A 22,015-nucleotide genomic window follows, 5' to 3' on the forward strand; every position below is an offset into this window, starting at 1 on the left:
ATCTCAAGTCAGGATGGTCTAAATGTCCATATCCACAGGCCGAACATCGCCGGTGTTATTCTCCCTCACCCACAGCTCTCTGTCTTTGGCTGGATCCACGTTCTGCAACAGCTGGTCCACTGGCTCCACCATCTACAGACATAAACAGTAATATGATCCCACAAAACAGCAGCATTTATTGTTATTACCTCAGCAGGTCAGGTACAGTGTACGGACATAATTTGCTTGTCCGTCCAACACTTTGGTCCAAAGCCAGAGCCAGAACAACTACCCGGAAATCAAATTTGGGTATGCATATATTCATCGTTTTAAAAGACATATTTTGACATTTTGGGAAATATACTTATTTGCTTTCTGGCAGCGAGTTAGATGAGAAAATGGATAGTACCACTGGTGAAAGAAGTATCTAGATCTTTTAGATTAAAGGTGCACTATGAGTTCTTGCATGGTTTCAGTGCAATTTCATTTTTGTCTCAAATCGTAGGCATCTCTCCTCGATCCGCTAGCTGCCTGCCCCCTGAATACACCGTGAAAAAGCCCGGTCTCGGGAGACAACACAGGGGTCGTAAACGTCAAACAAACAGTAGGTGCACAGACTGTGCACCAAAATACAACAAAACACATTCCAGCCAATCACCGACAAGATGGTTGGAATGGGGGGTTAGTGAAAGTTAGTCATGACAGTTACGGAAACATGGGGGTTTTGTTTTGTATTTACTTTGAACATCAACAGAAGTGTCGTCATGCAGGAACTCACAGTGCACCTTTAAGGTGATGTATTCAACATTCAGACCATTAATATAAAATAGAATATATAATAAAATAGAACGAAGTCACACTACCTCGGTGTGTGTCTTTATCCAAGCTTCTCTTTTCTTTGTTTTGATAGCCGGTCCGGCTGTGCATGCACATTGGTGCATGTGGACGTGACAATATGTCGGTATTTTCTCTAATTGGGGGATGGTCTATGAGAGCCGTGTGGAGGCAATCCTAGCTCGCTGTTTTTGTCAAGTACAGCACCTTTAATGCTGAATTTGATGCTCTACAATGATAACTAAATCACTGTTTTACATTTATTATTAAGATTAAATACAGGTAGCTGTTGCCCTTTATAACTTTAGATGGGCTCTCCTACCAAGGACTAAACCAGTGTGTAACCCCACTTTGTCTTAAAAGTGCAATATGTAATACTGACAGCTAGTGTTTAAAATAGTTATGCAGTACACATTCAAAATACTGGAGAGAGTCGTCTCCCCCGCCCCCTTCTCCCCAGACTCGAAGTTCACGTTGGTTGCCAGGCTGAGACCGGAGCATCCATAACAATGTTGCTAGACGCTTGTCTCACATAGCCAGACATTACTCCACAGCACAGCGGAGTAGCTTACGTTAGATGCTGGCTATATTGACAGTCATAAAAGCCCGTGCTCTCGTGGAGCTCTGTACCCAACTGACAGGCACACTTTTTCGATTTAGAATTACTGTAGGAACCGCTAAAAGTACCACTACCTTGCCGTCCTCTCCACCCGACTGAAATACACACTTTATTGGCTTAGAATTACGGCAACAATCGCTAAACACACTGCAAGCTCACGGTCCTGTCTTTCCGATTTACAGCCCCACTCTCTTGGCTTCAAATAACTCACCGTTGTCGGCTACAGCCACAGAACAGGCTACGCGTTGTAAACAGCCGTGGCCCGCTTGCCTGGTACTCCAGTAGCGTTAGCAGTTAGCAGGGTCAGCATGGCGGCGTTAGCCAGGACCAGTCGGGATCACTTTACTGGCTGTGTCTCAGTTGTTTTTGCGAGTAACCAACTTGGGATCTCTAGCTATATAATTCATAGTAGCTACACAAATGTTGAAATGACATAAATGCTCGTCCCTTGTAGCCGTGATAAATTAGCCTGAAGCTAGATAATGCTTACCTGTTCAGGAGGAAATTAGCCAACTTTGCGTCCTTTTGGGCTATAAGCTGTCTCTGATTTTTCAAATACATCTCCAACTGTTAGAAACATGCCGTTCTTTTTAGGTTGGGTAGACTTTATCTCCGTTGATCCTGTTTGTTTGTTTGCTGCTTTCATGGCTGTACTAAGCTTACAGCTGTGGCGCGCTAGGTTTAAGTTTTTACAGCAACCCGGCCTGGCTGACAAACTGGGCAGTTGATAACAACACACAGGCCAAAACACAAACAGAAATTCCGTCACGGAACGGAAATTTCAAAAGGAGAAAATACAGGCACTAGCATTGTTGTCAGAAAAGATAGTATTTCAACTTAGCATGTTTCCTTAATCTTTGATGACGCATTGGGGTCATTTTAGGATTTATTACAGTAAATATATTACATATTGGACCGTTAAATTAAATTACTTTATTAGTGTTGGTTTCAGATGAGATTTCCATCCTGACAAATGCAAAATTCTGGGTCTATCATTTCAGTTTTCTGGCAACAACAAAAGTCAGTGAGTTTTATAATAAAATACCCCTAATTCAAAAGAAATGTATAACTTAGAATGTACATCCTGCTTACAGATCATCAGGTTGATCTCTAGTGTTTGTATCATATCTGAGGAGCTCACAGAGAAGCAGCACCCTTGTTATTCCCGCAGTGCTGACAGAATACGTCTCGTTAGATTTACAGGGTTTACTCTTCGCCTCCTAAATAAGCAGAGAGTCTGGCTGGGTTCCTCTGAGGCGCAGAGTGATGACAGCGAGTGAGTTGGAGGAAAGGCTGACAGAGGAAACGCCGGCTGTAGGGCTCCATCTGTCAAAACATCTATACTCACACAAAGTGGCACGCAAATCATGTCAAAGCCAGTTGCAATCACTGGTACATCCAATAATGGAGATGTCTGCTGATTAATTGATTGAAAAATGCAAAGAATTTCCAATAAACAAAAATCAAGTACGTCTTAAGGTCTGTTTTCAGGGAATACTCCATACTCTATATACATACTATATATAGCATCAGTTTGCTATCACGGACAGTTCCTATCTTCAGTATCGGCACAGACAAAAACAAGAAATAGGAACTCAGACTCACACTCTGGTTGAACATGTCTGTTTCATGCCGCAGAGTCGTGTACTGGCGTAAATGCTGCTGAATCCACTCGATCCGTTCAACCTCCAGTTTCTCCAGCTCCTGAAGTGGAAGGAAGACAAAAGTTCACATTCAGTAACAGAGAAAAAACGGTAACCCCTTGTGTTTTGTTCACAGACCCCACTGCTGTACAAATAATAATAGCAAAATCTTGAAATATTCTTTCTTATCTCGTCGCCTTGATAAACCCTCGTACTTAGAAACATATTAAAATCCTACCATGCTGGTAGTGACCATTTCTTCAAACCACTTGCACTGGGTTTGGTTGTACAGATCCACGCAGCGCATCAGGTCGTCTCCTGGAGAATACAGAGAGGGGTCGGAGGTCAACAAAGGGATGCTGGCAGTCGACAAGGAAACAACTATCAGCATTTACAAGGTTATTTCTTTTCCTCCAAATCTTTTTAAGCTCAGCATGTCTGTTATTATTATTATTATTATTATTATTATTATTATTATTATTAGTAGTAGTAGTAGTATTAGTAGTAGTAGTAGTAGTATAATTAATCTGTGGTACACATGTAGAGCAAAACCTTTAAGGACCAGCAGAGGGTGCTCAGAATTCACTCTTCAATGATGCTAACATGAATCTTTTAATGAGGACATGAAGCTGTTATTATCAGGGCTTCACAGTATAAATTCAGCTATAAAGACAACTGGATTAAATATATTCTGATGTTTTGGGTTTGTTTTACAACAAATGTTCCATTACATAAAAACTAAACTGAAATAATAGTTTTTCATTCTGACTTCCTGTCTCTGACAGCTAAAACTCCCTTTTGCCCACAACGCTGCATATTTCTGTCACAAACACGAAACAGATCTCAGATTTGGTTTGACAACTACTATTTTTAAATCAACGCTAAACACCTGAACTGTTCACATTTGCTTCAAACTCATCTTTGGGCTTTTAATTCAGTAAAGGATCTGAGTACTTCTGTCACTTCTCTCATGTCTCTCTCCCAAACCCAAATGAGATGTGAGTTCCTTTTTTTCAAATGGTGACTATTGGTCAAACACTGCAGAATATTTCAACTCTCTATACATCTAAATAAAACCTGAAGAAGTGTCAGATAGTAAAACAGAAACATGACTGAAGCATATTAATATTCACTCAGTGAAGGTAAGTGAGGCAGCAGCGCTGATCACTGACACAAGGCTGACGTAACTATGAGCGCCATTGATTAGTGCTGTGGACTGTGACTAATCTACTGAGCGGAACGGAGGAAAACGAGATACGTTCCTGCAGTGCTTTTCCCTCTACAGAAGCCTGAGAACGACAATTAGAACATTATCTTATCTTCTTTCTTATTAAAATGTCACACAGAGAATCTCAGGTCTCAGGGTGTCTGTATTTTGCTCTGATTCTCCTTCTAATTTCACATTGAATTTATATCACATGCAGTGTCGCCTCTTGTCTGTGAACAGCCAGTAATTCAAACATAAATTAATTTAAATAAAGGATTAGCTTTAAAAACACACACACACACACACACACACACACACACACACACACACACACACACACACACACACACACACACACACACACACACACACACACACACACACAAATGCAAGGTCTTAAAAAAACAAGGAACAGATGTTAAATGGAGAGTTTGGATTTTTTTTGAGTGGGCATGAGGTATTACTTGCAGTTGATGGCCTACTGTACTAGGCTCTCTTCAAAGCCATCATTCAACACTTATATATTTCACTATAACTTAAAACTAACTTGTATTCTCTGGCTTTTAACCCAGCATGAGAACTGTGTGATCGTATGTTGATTTATGTGTTCTATGTTTTTATATGTGTTTTTATGTGTTATCCCTTGTTCAGCACTTTGTAAACCTTTGCTTTTTAAATGTGCTATTAAAAATAAAATGGATTGGATTGGATTTTACCTTCGCAGAACACGGGAGCTGTCTACTGCTGCCTCAGTCGGTTAGTTTGTTTGTGTTATTGTGTGACTTTGGTATTTTAAAGGGTTCGTTTGAATTCACCAAAGTCGCACAATAACATTAACTGATCGAAGCAGCAGTAGACCATCTGCTCCTGTGTTCTGCTGGGTTTTTTCTCAAAAGAGTCTGGTGGCTTTGAAGAGTCTATAGATGGATACAATGGCTTCAATTCTCCGTCAGAAAGGGTTGTCTGACAGCAAGGTAAAGAGGTGAAAATATTCTAAATATAGCGTACACTTAAACTGATATTGATGTTTTTAGGTTCCTAAAATAAATTTTGCTGCTGCTCCCATCCATTATAGAGCTGCCCTGTTAACGTCCTGCGTCTGCCGAACCCCGTCCAAAAAATCTGGCAGTTCAATAAAGCGTTGCTTGATACTCTATCTCAGAGATCTTCAACAGGGAGACCAGGAACCCCTAGGGGGTCCTCAGAGTGACTCCAGGGGGGCCTCCAAATTATTGTTAATTTTTGAAAGTTTATTCAAAACTTGAAACGTCTTAACACGAATCCAACATATTATTAGACAATATAAATCCCCTCTGCTTACTGGCCTATAGGTAAGGTCACTGAGGCAGCCATCCACAGATACAGTTAATAAGGATTCACTGTGCCACATGTATGTTTAACATTAAAAGATGATTTATAAAATGATGCCAACAATTATTATTCTATGCAATAAAAGGTATGTATAAGGCTGTAGGCCGCCCTGCACGTTATTATAGGCCCAGTTTAATATGCAACTTAATTTATACAATATATGTAGTACAGGGTCCCTGCTCCATCTCTCCTTTAGTTAAGGGGTCCTTGGTTTAAAAAACATTGAAGACCGCTGCTCTATATAAAAAAAAGAAATGGATAGTCGAACATTTGTATTGAACAACCAAATCGGATCTGACTGACAAAGGTCAGGTAAAGCCTTTAGTCTTAGTCTTTATACAAAAATGCCTTAGTTTTAGTTACATTTTAGTCATTTTTATCCTTCGCAGTTTTAGTCTAGTTTTAGTCGACAACAACTCAAAATGTTTTAGTCCAGTATTAGCTGGTAAAAATTAATTACATTTTAGTCAACTTTTAGTCATTACTTTTACTCAAAATGTTTTTTCTCTGAATTTTGTCAGCAATTTTTTTAAACAGCTTATATTTTGAAACTACATTTTAGTTTTGTCTTTTTTTCGTCAACTATATTGCATGTTGATATCGTCACAGTTAACATTTAATGACGATTGTAGGTGATACACTAGTCTCGCTTTGCCAGACCCTCCTCCAAAACACGCTGGAGGAGGTTATGGCTACTCGACATAGCATTCGGGGATGGGAGGAAAACGTGTTTTGGTTTATTGGCATTTCTTTAAACCAATCACAATCGTCTTGGGTGGTGCTAAGCACCGGAAAAAAGCCGCGGTGCCGCTGCAAAACAGGCTCGGAAGGAACCTGTTTTGGTGGATCATGTGTACGTTTAAAAGTTATTTTAGTCGTGCAACAGAAACTCAGATTGGACAGATAGTCTAGCTAGCTGTCTGGATTTACCCTGCAGAGATCTGAGAAAAGGTTAACCCTACTCATCATGAATTGACCAGAGTTTAAAATGCCAACACAAAGGAAGCCCAAAGCAACAGATATGTCTGGCCTAAATGAGTAAAATCCGGCGAATTTTCCAACGGCAACGGAGCAATCCCAGAAGTGGAACGTCAAGGATATAGACTAGTGATACACTGACTATGGATGAGTACCTCTTAAAACCAACCATCAAAACAACCAAACTGTCCCTTTTGCATTCTCTTCCATATGTGTCAGTGCAGTTATTTGGTGACATAGTGGCACCTTAAGTTCAAATAAACTTCTCTAAACATGGCTGCTGTGACTTCTGACCTGCTTGTGTGGATTTCCTTCGGGCCTTCTTGATATCCTCCTCCGTCTTGTTGCTGAGTTTGATCTCCAACTGCTGGGTCTTTACCTCCAAATCTTTCTGCCTGTCTGCCAGGGCTTTACGCGCCTTCCGTCACACACACACACACACACACACACACACACACACACACACACACACACACACACACACACACACACACACACACACACACACACACACACACGTTTGAACGTAGAAACAATGAGTCATTCCAACACAAATCCTCAGATTTACTGTACCTACATCTATTACAAGAATCATTACGGCCTTTTGGCTACACACTCCGATCCTGGTCTCATCCTTTAATCTTTCTTAATCCATATCATTGAGTCTTTCCTCTTATTCTTTACTGTGGCACCTCTCCGAAGGTCATGGTGTAATAGTGTTTCAAAGGTAAACATACAGTAACAGTGGTGCTAAGAACAAAGTAAAACAGAAAGAAAACATGTAGGATAGATGCAACCTAAACCCACTGACTGTGTGTGACTGTGTGTGTGTGTGTGTGTGTGTGTGTGTGTGTGTGTATACAGAGGAAACAAATTCATTCATGAAATGATTTTAGCATGTGGGAAGCAGTAAAGTACCAACATGTTCCAAGTGTAGGAGTTACTGAAGCTCTTTTCATTATGTAACTTTCTGATCTAGACAAACACTAATGTGTATTTTCTTGTGCAACTAGACCATCACTATTTGGAGGGAAACATTGGCTGGTTAGGAATGATGGGAAATTTCTTTTACAGTATATGTACAAATATTACATCTGTCATCTGAAAATGCCCAATGCGCTGTATCTGGACTAAAATCCATTAATAATAATAATTTATTTATTATTAATTTATTTAATAAATTAATAATAAATTACTGGCATGTCAGACTCGGTACCTTCTCCACACTTGAGTAGCGACTCGCCAGCTGCTTCCTGAGGTCGGCGATGTGATGGTCATACTTTTTCAGGTCCTTCTTGAAGTTGTCGCACCTGAACGTCAGCAAGGGTTTTTCTACCTCAGTGTGGAGCTGTGAAAACAAGTCTCTCAGCTGTTGGTTATTTAATAATTCTTGATGTGTCATGTAAAAAAAAAGGCAAACAAACTTCTATCATACTGTATGCACTGTATTTTGCACTGTTTTGCAGTGTTTCTGTTGTCTCATGACCATATGACATCCTAGGTTATGTATCACATGTGCACAAAGTTAAAATGAATGTTAAACCAATGTAGGCCTAAGCAAGGGAGTCCCCCCACCCCAGTCCGACGCCACTGGGCCTAAGTGTAGTTCCGCTCAGGTAAAACAACGGTTACACACCTGCGACTACATAACATCATCTAAATATTTTTACATCTCTTCACCTGGTGCATTTAAAACCATGGTAACGTACATCTTCTCTGTACAGCTTCTCTCATTTCTTAATAAAGCCTTTTTCCTGTTCTACAAAGTCACATCTATCACCACAATGGGAGACAATTACACTTTTGTTCTCAGTTTATATTTCTCCCACCAAACACATGCCCAATAATACGAATATGTCATTTATGACACACAAAACTACAAAGAGCTTGTCAGCAGCGTTGGCTCTCCACACTGAATACTAATCTCGTGCAAATGCCAAATCTGGTAGATACAGATGAAATGTATAGCTTTTTAGAAAATGAGCCAGAGAGCATCTGCAAGCTTGATAAGACTTCTCATTCCCTGCCTGACCACGCATTAACTTCTCCTCACCCGTCTCATAGTGAAGCATGGAGTGTCGGAGAAGTGGTGCATGGCTCTGGGTAGGGGTTCGTCAGAACACGTAACTAATTAATTGGACAACAGAGGGCTATAAAAGAGCTCCGAGGCGGCCTCTGCGTTATTTAAGGCTGCGTCTGCATGGCCAGTGTGCGGCTTCTGCATCGCTGGTAATTGGACCGCGGACAGGGCATTTTCTTCGCTCAGAGCTGACAAGGTTGAGGTAAACAAGCCGTGTCACCTCAGGATGTGGTCAGATCAAGTATCCATTACTTCACTTGATTGAAAACATTAAACACTTGACCTGAAGGTGCAGAAAACTGCAAACCGAAGGCAGCCAGAGGGATGAAGGTAGACTCTAAAATGTTTGTGAAAATGCTTGAGAAGAAAGCTATACATGTCTAGCCATTCATTACTTTTATTACACCTAAATTATTTACAAATTAAATGATCATTCTGTCTAGAGATGTCAAAAAATAGTAAGAAAAGACCGTTATAATATACCCGGAAGGTGGATTCTTCATATTTTTTGCTTTATCTGACCATCAATCAGAAATCCAAAGATGTTCAGTTTACCACCATATATGACAGAGATAAAAGCAGCTAAATTCTGTGTTTTTTTGTGACCAAAATAATTAATCGATTATCAAAATAGTTGCCGATTAATATTCCTGTCAACCCATTAATTTATGGTTTTCACCTCTATATGAGATGTCACAATGAATGCATTCCTTTCCGATCACAGCAGATATTACCTTGTTGGAGAACTTTAGGTGAACTTCAGCCTCATCATGAAGACTCTTCTTCAGCTGAGTCCAGGCTTCTCCCAGAGTCCTGAGAAAGCACTGATGTCAAATAAATCCTGAAAATCCTGGCTACCAGTTCAATGTTAACTAAAACAAATGGGGAACCACGACACTGTGAATGTGCTAGTCATGAACAGGGATTTTTTTTTGTAACCTGTAACCCCAATAAATAATATAGTTTATCTACTGATATGCAAACTCTTGGAGGTAATGCTCAGTTACTACTGCTATTATGCAAGGTAGCCGGACATGCTTATGAGATAAACACACCTTAACTTGAAACAAAAACTGTTTTTAATTAGTTAGTTAGTTGTGTTTAACTGTCAATGCCCCAGCCGTCGTTTCCACTGGTGGACATCAACCAATTACCTTTATTCAAGTACTGCACAAGTACAATTTTAGATACTCGTACTTGACTATTTCCAATTTAGGATACTTTATACTTCTGTTCCATTAAATCTTTTTGGGGGAAATATTGTTCTTTTCACTCCTCTACATTTATCTGACAGTTATATTACTTATCAGTCTAAGATTTTAAAACATATGATTAGTTTATAAAATATGATCCACATATAACAGGCTATCCTACAATCTATAAACCTTGATAGTATTAAAAAAGTTGCTTCCACGTCGAAGTATCAGCAACAAAAATCCAATTATAATATTCAAATATGTGAAAAATGATGAAAAGAATACTGAACCAGTTTTCTGGTAATAAAATTTGAATTTAGGAATTTTACTTGTAATGGAGATCTCAATACTTCCACCACTGGTTATAATGCCATTATAAACAGACATGAGCAGTCAGACAAGTTGTAAACAAGCTGACAGTTTTTCCAGATTAGCGCCACTTTATTTTGAAAAGTCAGGCTGTAAATTGTGATGGATGTTTACAATGCACAGTTCAGGCTGTAATTTACAGTACGCCTTCATTTTCTCTGCCAGATAAATGGGATTAATGGGTTGGCTTGTTTACGACTTTTCTAATTGTCTGACCGTGCAAGCTTGATATCCGGACTAGTGTTTGTGTCTCCATTAGTGTCATTTTTATGGCAAAAGTGTTCTTTAATCGAGGAATTTCCATAGCTGGAAAGCAACCAAAATCCACTGTTTCTCGAGCCAAGCCTTATCTTTTCTGTCCACTGATTTTGAGATCTGCTCAAAGATTTTTCTGTTATTTTGCTGACAGAGAGACATGAAAAAACATCCACTCTTTGATCATAGTAACATGGTGCATCAAACACAAAAAGTAGTGTGGGGATATGGCCATTTCAAAAACTCCTATTTTTAGACACAGTTCTGTAATTACTATCCTGTTTTGCAGAGGGAGCTTTCGAGCTGCACACACTATTTGGTCTTACAGCTTTTATTTACTGCACTCACCCTTCCTCCTGTGCTGCCAGGGGGTTCAGAGACAGCTTGGAGAGGTTCTTGGCATATTCTTCTTCAATCTTTATCCTGAAACACAAAGACCAAGATGTGAAAGCTGCCTTGCTCAAAGGAGGATAGAAACCGCTTTAGGGAGGTGGTAAATATGCTTTAACACAGACCATTTCAGGGGTGAACTGCAGCAGAATTCAAGAAACTACTTACTACAATTTGCTGCAAAGCTGAAATCTAAATGATCTTGAGTTGTCCCATTGTACTTGTGAAAAACTCTGCAGCAGTATTGTACATGGCTGTTCTCATTTCAATGTCCATTTGAGAGATGGAAATGTGGTCATATGTGTCCCGAAGGCCATTCAGACAGAGTAGCCATGTTTGTGCCCTCTGTGATATTCAATTCATGCACCGGTCTCACATTTACCATCCACACCTGAGTAAATCTGTCACCTAAAGAAGGTCACAAAGCCCATTCTTTGACCAAAATCTTCGGCTACTTGGCAGCACCGAGCAACACAGCGAAACAACACAGAAAGGTCAGCGCTGAATAGTAATCTCACTGAAAGATTTGGGAGATGGCGGCCTCGTGAATCAAACCTGTGAGTTTATTCAGAGAAGAATCCTCATTAACTTCCCACGACTGGGACAAGGATGTGAATAGAGCTTTTGTACAATTAGGTGGAGCTAATTCTATAGAGAGACGTGAGATCGGATGTAAAGGTTTTAACTGAACTCCTACTATTCATGTTGTTCTTTGACATCCTGTTTCAGATTCAGTGGGAGCTACGCTATCTATGCATTTCCTGCTGAGATCTAAAGACACTTTAATTACTTGGTGCAAGCATAAATTGCAGCTTTAAGAAAAACGCTTGGAACCCCACAGACCTTTTAGTGTGTAACTTTTTGATATTAATGAACGGCCGTTACATTCAAGCCATCGCTAAATGAGTTGCTACAAAGCTAATTAAGACTAGCAGCTCTACACAACTCTCTCTGTATTTCTCAGTATGACTATGTTCAGAAGATTGTGGCGTCTGGTGACTTTCCCTCGCAGAAACTCGAGTGAAGATAATTACCTCTTCTGAAGAGTCCATCTTGTTTTTTTAATCCTCTGTGTCCTCTTTGGCTTGGATTTTACCACTTGTAAAGTGTCATTTCTATAATTACCTGCAGCATTACTTGATGTTGTTCAATTTCACATAACAAAATAAATGAAGCCATAAGTGTCTTAAAGTTTCCATGTTACATTACATTAGATGTCATTTAGTTGACGCTTTTATCCAAAGCGACTTACAATTAAGTGCTTTCAACTTTGAAGGTACAAACTCGAGACAAGTAATAAGTGCAAATACATTAGCTTTAAATAAGCAAAGCTACAAAGAGACATGAAAGTGCAGGTTCAAGAGTTTTTTTTTTTTTTTTTTGGGTAGGAGAGCCCTTCCCTGGAAGGAAAAGGAGCTCAGTCTTGCCAAGGTTGAGTTTCAGATGGTGTGCGGACATCCAAGAAGAGATGTCAGTCAGACAGGCCGAGATACGTGCCGCTACTTGAGTTTCAGACTCAGGAAAGGAAAGAAATAGTTGGGTGTCATCTGCGTAGCTGTGATAAGAAAAGCTGTGCGACTGAATGACAGACCCACGAGAGTTGGTGTACAGAGAAAAGAGGAGGGGACCCCCAGTTTTGAGTGGGCAAGGTTCTGAGCTAGATCCTCTCCAAGTTACCCGGTAGGTTCGGTCTGCCAGGTAAGATGTCAGCAAAGAGAGCGCAGAGCCTGAAACACCCGGATCCTGGAGTGTCGAAATGAGGATCTGGTGGTTCACTGTGTCGAAGGCAGCAGAAAGGTCCAGAAAGATGATGATGGAAGAGAGAGAGGTTGTTCTAGCGTTGTGTGTTGCGTGTTAACACAGAGACAAATGAACAGACTTACATATACTGATGGCGATAACACACACAGATTAAACTCTGACAGCTCTATTCAACAATACGAAGGGGCATGAATTTATTTTTCTGACCATGATGAACAATGAAGCTGTGTTTAATATTCACTAGACCTGGCAAAACTGGACTCAAAACCATTGGAAAAGAAGGTTAAAGACTTTGTTACTGTTAGTAAATCCCATGAAAAGACCCAAACCAGCAATGTTTAAGGATGTCTAAAAATATATACATTTTATCTTTTTTCAAAAGGCTCAGTAATTTCCTAAAACAGCTGATCACTGTAGTTTCTATCAAATGTTACTCAATCTGGAGTAGATAGGGCATTTGTTGGGGACTAGTTTCAGCGGTGGATTAATCTACATTTGGCGCTGTTGTGAGTATTTGTGGCAGCAGGATAGTGTATGTGGGATTGAGTCAAAATAAACTACAGTGTGTGTTCATGGTTATGTTATTAACAACAGTGGAGCTAAATAGCACAGAGGAAGAAGATATATCAGGCTGTGACTAGTCTCGTTTTGCCAGACCTTCCTCCACAGCGCTGCAAAGGATGGTCTGGCTAGTCCACACAGCATTCTGGGATGGGCGAAATACGTGCTCTGGTTTATTGGCATTTCTTTAACCAATCACAATCGTCATGGGCGGCACTAAGCACATGGCAGAGCTACAGTGCCTCTGCAAAATAGCCTCGGGAAGGAACTTGTTTTGGTGGAACATGTACGTTCAAAGTCGTGCAACAGAAAACTCAGATTGGACAGATAGTCTAGCTAGCTGTCTGGATTTACCCTGCAGAGATCTGATGAGCAGGACCATAGTCCTCAAAAATTGACTGGAGTTTAAAATTCCAACACAAAGAAAGGAGAAGGAAAGAAACATCCGGCTTAAAATAGTGAAATCCGGCGGAATTTCCGGCGGTAACGGAGCAATCCCAGAAGTTGAACGTCGTGAATATAGACTAGGCTGTAACAGATTTACACACACTACTTGTTAGATTGTTAGTTGTTTGTTTTGGTCTTTTCATGAGATTTGTTGACCATAAGAGACAGAATATCACCAGATTATCCTTTAAGAGAGGAGTTTACTGAGATAATACTTAGCCTACTGGTCTTCCGAGATCAACTTTTTTTTATTTTAGTTGAGCTTGTTTCATGTACTCTAATAAAAGCTTCTCTGGCTCCTTCAATGGAAATATTTCTGCCTCTAGAGCTTCTGTCTGACGCTGTCCTTTATTCATTAATCAAAACTGCTCTCCAAAAAAACTGCAGTCTCAGTTTTAGAACAGTATCATCAGAAATTAAACTGTTACCTCTCATGGATAAACTCAGCCATCTCTTTCTGCATCTGTTTACCCTTCAGCTGCTTCTGCAGAAGGACCTCGAAGCCTGCCACCGAGGTGGTCCCCTGGGGATCCTTCTTGTCGTTCTGAGGAGGAGGAGAGCATCATTCAAAAACAGCAGTGGACCAAAGAACAACCACAGCTACAGTCAACACCTCTTTATTGTGTACCATATGTTTGAGAGTGTGTAGGGGTTTGTGAGAATAAGCTCCGAATATGTGACTCACACTTACATGTCAAGGAGGACATGCGTTGGTGTGTGTGCGTCAATCACTGATGGGTGGATGTGTATTGTGTGTGTGTGTGTGTTTCAGAACACCAGAACAGGGTGTGGGGATGTGCAGCGCTTTGTCTTGTCTTGACAGGACTGATGCGGAACAGAGGTGCCAGATTTATTTCACACAGCAGGTTTGAGCAGCAGGTCAGTGGACGTACAAAACATCACAAGCAGCGATGACACAACAGGCCACAAACAAGGAGCCGAAGAGTAATAATGGAGGAGGAAACAGGTATCGGATTTCAGTCAATTTTGCAGGCTGAAGGGTTTTTCGATATAAATCTAATTTAGGATGGAAATGTATGGAAACGGAAAACCGTAGCAGAAAATCGTAGCAGCTAGGGAGACATTGGAAGCAGGATGATCACCGTGTTTGCAGAGAAGCTGGTCGATCAGCCGTCCACCTGAGATTCGCCTACTTCAACACAAAAGCCAATTGTGCCTTTTGTTAAACCAGAGCGGATCCATTGGCTTTCTATTCACACAGCCATATTTAGTTACATAATCTAATGTAAGCATTATATGCCTTTAACTGCACTTTACATTTACCAGCAAAGATTTGCTCTAAAAAGGTCAACAAAATGTGTTGACAGGAACCTTCTGGAGCTTTTTCTGGTGGGTGGATAGTTGGACCAAACACATACATAGTGAATGATAATAAGCTATGTATCGTCGCTGTAGGGCTGAAACCTTGTATCTCCATATTTCCATATTTTGTTTCAGCCAAACTCACCCAGAAGTAATCGCAGTAGCTCCATTCGTTGGGCTTCAGGAGCTGCTGCTCTGGACTTTCTCCAGGCATAGGGAAAGTCACACAGTTGATCTGAAGCGAAAAGAGAAGAAATACAGAGATGACTGATAGCAACGACCTTACTGAGAAATAAAACAAATAACAGATCTGTGAGAAGTCAGAAGAAGACTAGAGGAGTGGAGTTGAAATTATGTATTTAAGGCAGTGAGGTAACAGGCCTGGGTTTTATTAGGATCATGCAGATGAGAAGAAAAAGGTCAGGCGTGAGTAAACATACTAATGTTGGCCATCCAGAAGGTGACCTATGGGCCTTCAGGGGGAAAGAGAGATAACCATGTCCACTCCAAAACACAGAGAAACCTTTTGTACTACAGTATGAATAAAAAAAACTTCATACACTTGAGAATATGTGGTGTGCAGATAAACAAACCCAGCACTCAGCCTGAATACAGACTCCATGTTCCACAGAGTCTTCAATTACTCTTGGGGCTGCAATTATGTAATGTTCACCATCTGTGAGCCCTCCCTCCTGGCACTGCAAGATGCCCTCTGTGCCATGTCAACCGCTGCTGCAAACTACATGGGCATCCAGACAGGATGCTTCATCCACAAACACACTGAGTCACAGTGTTTACTGCATGAGCTCACCACTGTACGGCTGTCACACAGACTGAAGAAAAACATGGAGCGTTAACCAGTTGGCTCAAACGAACTGCTTCATTCTTTTAACTTTCCAATAAAAAGGTGTGACAGGAATTATTTGAATGGTCTGAACAACATGGTGTCAGTTCATGTATGCCAGTGGCTGAAGATGAGAGTGGTGTCCGAGAGTCAAAACTGCAGGTCATGTGAAACTCTTTTGCAAAAGAAACACAAACACTTGAAACTTACTCCTTGTACTATCAAAATTTTAGATATATAGTTCCAATATTATAAGGGCTCATCATCACCTTATAAAGTTCATATGTTAAAGTTGGTTGGAAACAGTTGCTTATTTTTCATACATGTAGCAGTTACAGTGCAACAGGATCATTCATTTGGAGTCGTGTTTGTATCCACCTGAGGAATGTCATTCTCTTTTAGCTCTGTTTTGGTCTCTACCAACTCCTGTGGGAAATATCTGTCTCTTCAGCTGCTTAAGCCGCCTACACAGGATAAGCGGTTTGCTCTCTGCGCACCGCTAGGTAGGGCGCAGAGCAAAGCGCAGAGAGCAAAGCGCAGCGCAGGTATTCGTCATCAAGGGTGGCAAAGAAGCTATTTCCCGTTGCTAGGTAACGACACGCTGTTATCTCATTGGTTGCGCTTTGGAAAGGTCAGCGGCACTTAGGTCAAATTTGAAATTATTTGAACTTTGAGCGCAACGCAAAAAAAAAAAAATATATATATATATATATATATATATATATATATATATATATATATATATATATATATATATATATAAAAATAGCGATTATAGCCGCTTTAACACAACATTGACATACGGTATTATCACATTAACGTTATTATGACTACAGTTGCCTATTTACATCCAGCAGACATGGAGCAACATTATCATTCATCCCACTATCATCCCTGTGTCTCTGTCCTTATCCAACCAATATTTACTCTATTTTAATAGTCACTAAATGTATCTGTGTGTTGTTTGGGGCTGGGCAAGTATCGTACGGTACAATCAGCTTCTTAGAGCTCTTTTGAAGGTATTGGCTTCCTACAATTGTATATGTTGGAGTTAATGAAAGTGGTTAAACTCAACCAGTCAATGTCTAACTGGAGAACCAAAACAAAAAGGCCGAACGTTGTAAAAAGCTGCATGATAATGCAGAGCTGGTGATAACTCTCCTTTTTACATTGCACACACATCTGATTTATAATTCAAAATATTACTTTAATGTACAACATCTCCGTCTCTGACATTCGCTTCTCTGTTGCAGCCTCTCTGTGTGATTCATGACGATAAGTTGGGTGGAGTTTTGCATAAAACTCTGCAGCTTTAAACGTCACAAATATTGACCATGAAAAAGCTGAACTTCGAATAAACGCTCGACATTGACCCCCTCATTCTCTGCACTGCCACCGCAGCACTTGATCTGAACAGCTTCCAATAAACAACTTCAAAAACAGATGAGTAATTCTTTTCTCTGTTATATAATCACTACAAATCCAGAGCAAATACTAATATGGCCACCTGCCAAACGGGCATACGTCAGAAAGCAGCTACAACATGCATACACAAGAGACACATTTATTTACATTAACACTTCACAATCAACAGGAACAACAGTGTGATTTACTCCGCGCGCCGACCAGTCACTTTGTTCATTTTCTGCCTCAGAGATCATACTGATTTTCATGGGCACTAGATTTTCCATTACACTGGCCCCACATCTATCATGACTGCTGTTTATCTGCCTCTCACATCCAGCAGAAAATGAGACCATTTATCTAAAGGAAGGCTGTCTAGCTAACTTACTTCTCCTTTATGGCTGCTTAGTAAGGTGCTCCCGGGTTTGGAAATAAAATATTAATATAGATTACCTTTATTACAGAGCATGTAATAAATCCTTTTGAAGGATCTAAGTTGTTGGACTTGGAATGTTGCAGCAGGCTGTGTCGCTATATTTCATCTTTGAATGTTACAGTTTGGCACAAAACAAAGCCGCAAGCAACGTGTAACAGTGCATCTGTTTTGAGGGAATTGGGATATTTTGTCCTCAATAAGCGTTCATAAACATTCAGTCTCATGAGGGTTTTGTATCCAGGCCAGAGGCAATGGCTGTTTCATTATACGGTTTAATGTTTTTACTCATTTATATATTATTTTTTTGCTTTGCTGAATACAGGGGGAAAAAATGTTTGTCTGTGTCATGACACAGTGAAAAAAGAAATGGCCTGTAAGGGATGTTAGAAAAAAAAAATAGTTTGGCTGTCCAACAAATGATTGAAACACTTGCTACTCACATTTCTGAGCAGAATATTTCAGCAAATGTGACTGTAGGATGCTCTGCTGCTGTTGCTAAGCGACAAATTACTTTTGCTGTAAAAGACCACCCCCCACCTACACACACACACACACACAAAATAATCTCAGACTCCATTCTGCCTCCATTCCTCCCTTTTTGTCTCCGATGATTGATGATAATTCAATGATCAATCAAAAAGCCCTGTCCCAGATGACACTCTTAACGAGCTGCTGTCCCCCCCCTACTCCCATCCCCCCCAACCCCGACCACCTATCCCCCACCCCCCACCCCCCACTACCCCCCACCCCCACAGTGCCTACGCAGAAGCATACGCAGCATAGCAACAAGTCAAACCGCACCTGAACGAATGTTTAATAGGCTGAAAAAAAAACATAGAAAAGCATTTGTTTTGATTGGCCACACTGTGAAGGTGAAAACAAGGGTGCAGTGTCTCCTATCTTATGTGTGACGCCTCTGCGTCCTGTGAGGGTCCATTTTGCCAACAGTCATGGATGTGTGCGTCACCATGACAACTGTGGAGGGTTGTGTAATGCGAGGTGCATCTAGGCGAACAAAAAGACACCTTTGTGGACTGACGTCATACAGCCACCGCTACTGTTTCACCTGTATTTTATATTTTATCTTCATCAGCTGCAGCAGAAATAACTAACATCCATGCATGAGTCTTGTTTACACTGCTGCACCGTACGTGGAGTATTTCCTTTCATTTACCGGCTGTGTTTTCAGAAATGGACACATCTCTGCAATCCTGTTTATTGGGAACTGATTAAGATATAAAATCATGTTTAAAATACAAAAAAAGCTTCAGCTCTACATGAGACTTATCTTGGATTCTCATGGAGCAAAGATTCACAATAGATCTTGAAAGCTTTAGAAAAGGCCCTGCAAAGAGAGAGGAAGAAAATCATATTTTTTTCAAACAGTATGTCTTCTGTGAATCTCTAAATGGCTTCCCGTCTCCTCTTCTCCTATGCCAGTGTTTTCCATTCCAACACCTATTAATCAGTGCTATTGCTTTTGTCACCATGGAAACTGGACTTGCTGCATGTCGCGCTGGTCTGGAAGGGTTTTTCACAATAGCCAGACTGACGGCTCCCGTGGCTGCATCAGGTCAGCGAGCCCACCGAGCGCAAAATCAGACCCTGCGAGACACAAAAGCACCTCTTTCTGTCTTCGCCTGACCATCACCACCACACTGTGTCCTCACCCCCTCCCACAGTCATCATTATAACTGATTACATAACCGCAGCTTCTCTCTGGCCATCTTAAGACAAAGATACTATATACTTTATTGGAGAGAACATTTAGTTCCTCCTTTTAGCCTTATCATAGGCTGATGCAGAGGATTGTGCAGTCCAAACACTACTATAAGCTAAAGGGGGAGTTCCTCATAGTCTAGCGCACAAAAGCGTTCCTGATGCTGCTGTGTGACCCACACAGCACTGCAAATTACATGTGGAGCCCTTTGAGAAGGAACGAGGAGGGGAATAGAGTATCACACTGAGCAACAACTCAATGAAAACACTCAGAGATCAAGATCTTTATCATTCAGACAGAAGCGATTCTAAAAAATACCAACCGCGATCTGTGATTCAGTTCCGTACTTTTCACTTTACATTTCAATATGGTGAAAAATTGCAAAGCGAAGACACACATTTCAGTGTCTTGAGAGCATTAATGAATCGCTGACAGGCATTAAATCAATATTATGGATCAAGGCCAGTCAGAAATGAGTGCAAGAGTCCTGGACAGCTTCTTTATTCAGACTAATGTGGCATCCAATACACAGGGAACCCCATGTTACTCCACAAGAACCCATAATGCATTATGATTTGAGCTTGAAGACGATGTCAACAGATGATAGTAAAAAGAGAGAAAAAAAAAAGATGAACTTATTCCAATCACATGAGGAGACTCAGAGAGGATGGAGATGGAGAGACAGCAGAATTGGAAGAAGAAGAAGTTGGAGCCCCAGGGTACTCACAGTGATCTTGGTCTCCTTGACCTCCTTAATCTGCCTCCTGGCCGGCGAAACAGAGCCGGGGGGCTGCGGGGTGAGACAGGAGGGATCGTCAAAACTCTCCTCAGTGTCAAAGCTGGCTTCCATCGTTATCCCTCTCACCTCCTCCTGCTTCTCTATTCTGGGAAAGCCTCACTCTCTCCTCTCTCGCTATTTCCCTCCACGCACCGAGGCTGCCTTCAGTCTCACAGGCTACGGAGTGAGTGGAGAGGAGTTGTGTTGCAACGGGGGGTGGTGGTGGTGGAAAGGTAGTGTTAGGGGTGAGGAGCGGGAGGGAGGGGGGGTTGTAGGGGAATCTGTGGCGGCTGTGGGAATGTGACGAAGTCTAGCCTCCGGTTAAGCTGCTGTCACGCAAGTTTTTAAGGTTGAAGGCTGCGAGGAGATGGATGCTGCCTGCAAGGGGCTCTGCGTCCCCTCCACCCTCACCCAGTCTCACCTCCACCTCTCACCCAACGATGTCCATGCAGAGAGAGAGAAAGAGAGAGAGAGAGAGAGAGAGAGAGACTGCTGAGAGACACCGAGACAGCTCATGGATGGAGATGCTAGAGCGTAAAGGCGAGGATGCGGGAGGGGAGGGAGCATAAAGAAAGAAATAGTAAGAAGAGGAGGAGGAGATGGGGAATTTATTTACATGATCACTGCCACACCTCCCTCCCCAGAGAGGCAGATAGTGTGGGAGGAGGGAGCAGAAGTGGTGAAGGTAGCAGTGGTGGGGGTTGGTTTGATGGAAATGGTTGAATGATGATCTTTAAAAGACTAATTACGATTGGGAGGGAAACCGGAGGAGGAGGGGAGGAGAGAGAGAGACAGAGAGAAAGCTGGAGGGAAAACAGGCAGCCAATAAGATGCAGCCTCTCGGAGTGTGTGTTTATGTGTTGGAAGAAATGTGTGTGTGAGTGTGTGTGCGTGTGTGTGTGTGTGTGTGTTTGTTTAAGATGGAAGGGGTTATAAAAGTAGGTTTATTTAGGACTGTGTCAACATATTGCGCAAAAATATTAAATATTTGTGTATATATGTGTTCTCAACGCTATGCTCATGTTTACTGTAAGTATGTGCGTGCAAGACGGCTGCTGCTACATCGTTATCATCTCTCTCACATGACAGCCCGAGGCATCGCAAACACAAGCTGTGTGCAGAGCGGAGCGGCTACGGCGGCACACGTGATCAGCAACCCCTTACACCTTCTCAAAACATCCACCTGCACTGGTCCAACAACACCATCACAGCCAGAACAAACCCGCATGAATGAGCACAACAACCGCGTTCTCACCTTCGTTGCACAAAACATGGCGGCGGCCAGCTCGGACCACCACAATCCCAGTCCAGGTTTTGTGATCCGTGGTCCCAGCGCTCCCAGCGTGAGCTTCTACTGTCTTGGCTGGCCTCCTTTCCAAAACTGACAAACTCTGACAAGTGGGAGTCCAAATTTCAGCTGCCCATATGGCACCAACATGTCTGTCCATCTATATTCTCCTGTGTGATCATGAAACGGTATGCCCTCATCTGACTCGTAATTAGTCACGTGGGTTGGCATGTATTCAATGTTGGCCCAGGTCCATCAGAGCTGTGGGAGCGGCCCTGCTTTCAGTGGACAGAGCGCGGCAGCTTTATATCATGGAAACACCGATATCAGATTGTGGAAAGAATGGTTGAAATGGGAGAAAGCACCAAAAGTGGATTTGATGTTTTTACACTAAGGCCACTCACGACAAGAGGACAGGGATTGTGAAAGTGGATGGGGAACTGCTACAGGCCTACAATGAGTAGGATTTTCTTAAAAGACAATATAAAGTCTAATAAAAAGTAATCCCTCTCAATCATCACTTATGACCCAC

The 22,015-nt window shown here is 41.5% G+C and overlaps 1 protein-coding gene across 4 annotated transcripts in view; it reads right to left on the reverse strand.

Annotated features, from left to right (window-relative positions):
* Positions 1–22,015, reverse strand: part of gas7a (growth arrest-specific 7a) — a 37,186-nt gene that overhangs the window by 1,354 nt on the left and 13,817 nt on the right. For 3 of the 4 annotated variants that reach the window (XM_028599904.1, XM_028599903.1, XM_028599905.1), the window contains 10 exons: positions 20,145–20,207; positions 15,159–15,248; positions 14,119–14,234; positions 10,880–10,954; positions 9,446–9,524; positions 7,848–7,979; positions 6,926–7,049; positions 3,314–3,393; positions 3,038–3,136; positions 1–132 (listed from right to left, as the gene is read on the reverse strand). The exon at positions 1–132 is cut by the window's left edge and continues 1,354 nt beyond it. In XM_028599904.1, coding sequence (XP_028455705.1) covers positions 19–132; positions 3,038–3,136; positions 3,314–3,393; positions 6,926–7,049; positions 7,848–7,979; positions 9,446–9,524; positions 10,880–10,954; positions 14,119–14,234; positions 15,159–15,248; positions 20,145–20,207 — 972 coding nt within the window. In that variant the 3' untranslated portion in view covers positions 1–18. Of the gene's footprint in view, positions 133–3,037; positions 3,137–3,313; positions 3,394–6,925; positions 7,050–7,847; positions 7,980–9,445; positions 9,525–10,879; positions 10,955–14,118; positions 14,235–15,158; positions 15,249–20,144; positions 20,359–22,015 lie in introns of those variants that run through there. The other variant, XM_028599906.1, reaches the window with a different exon arrangement.

Source organism: Perca flavescens, chromosome 15, assembly GCF_004354835.1.
Source record: "Perca flavescens isolate YP-PL-M2 chromosome 15, PFLA_1.0, whole genome shotgun sequence".
NCBI lineage: Eukaryota > Metazoa > Chordata > Actinopteri > Perciformes > Percidae > Perca > Perca flavescens.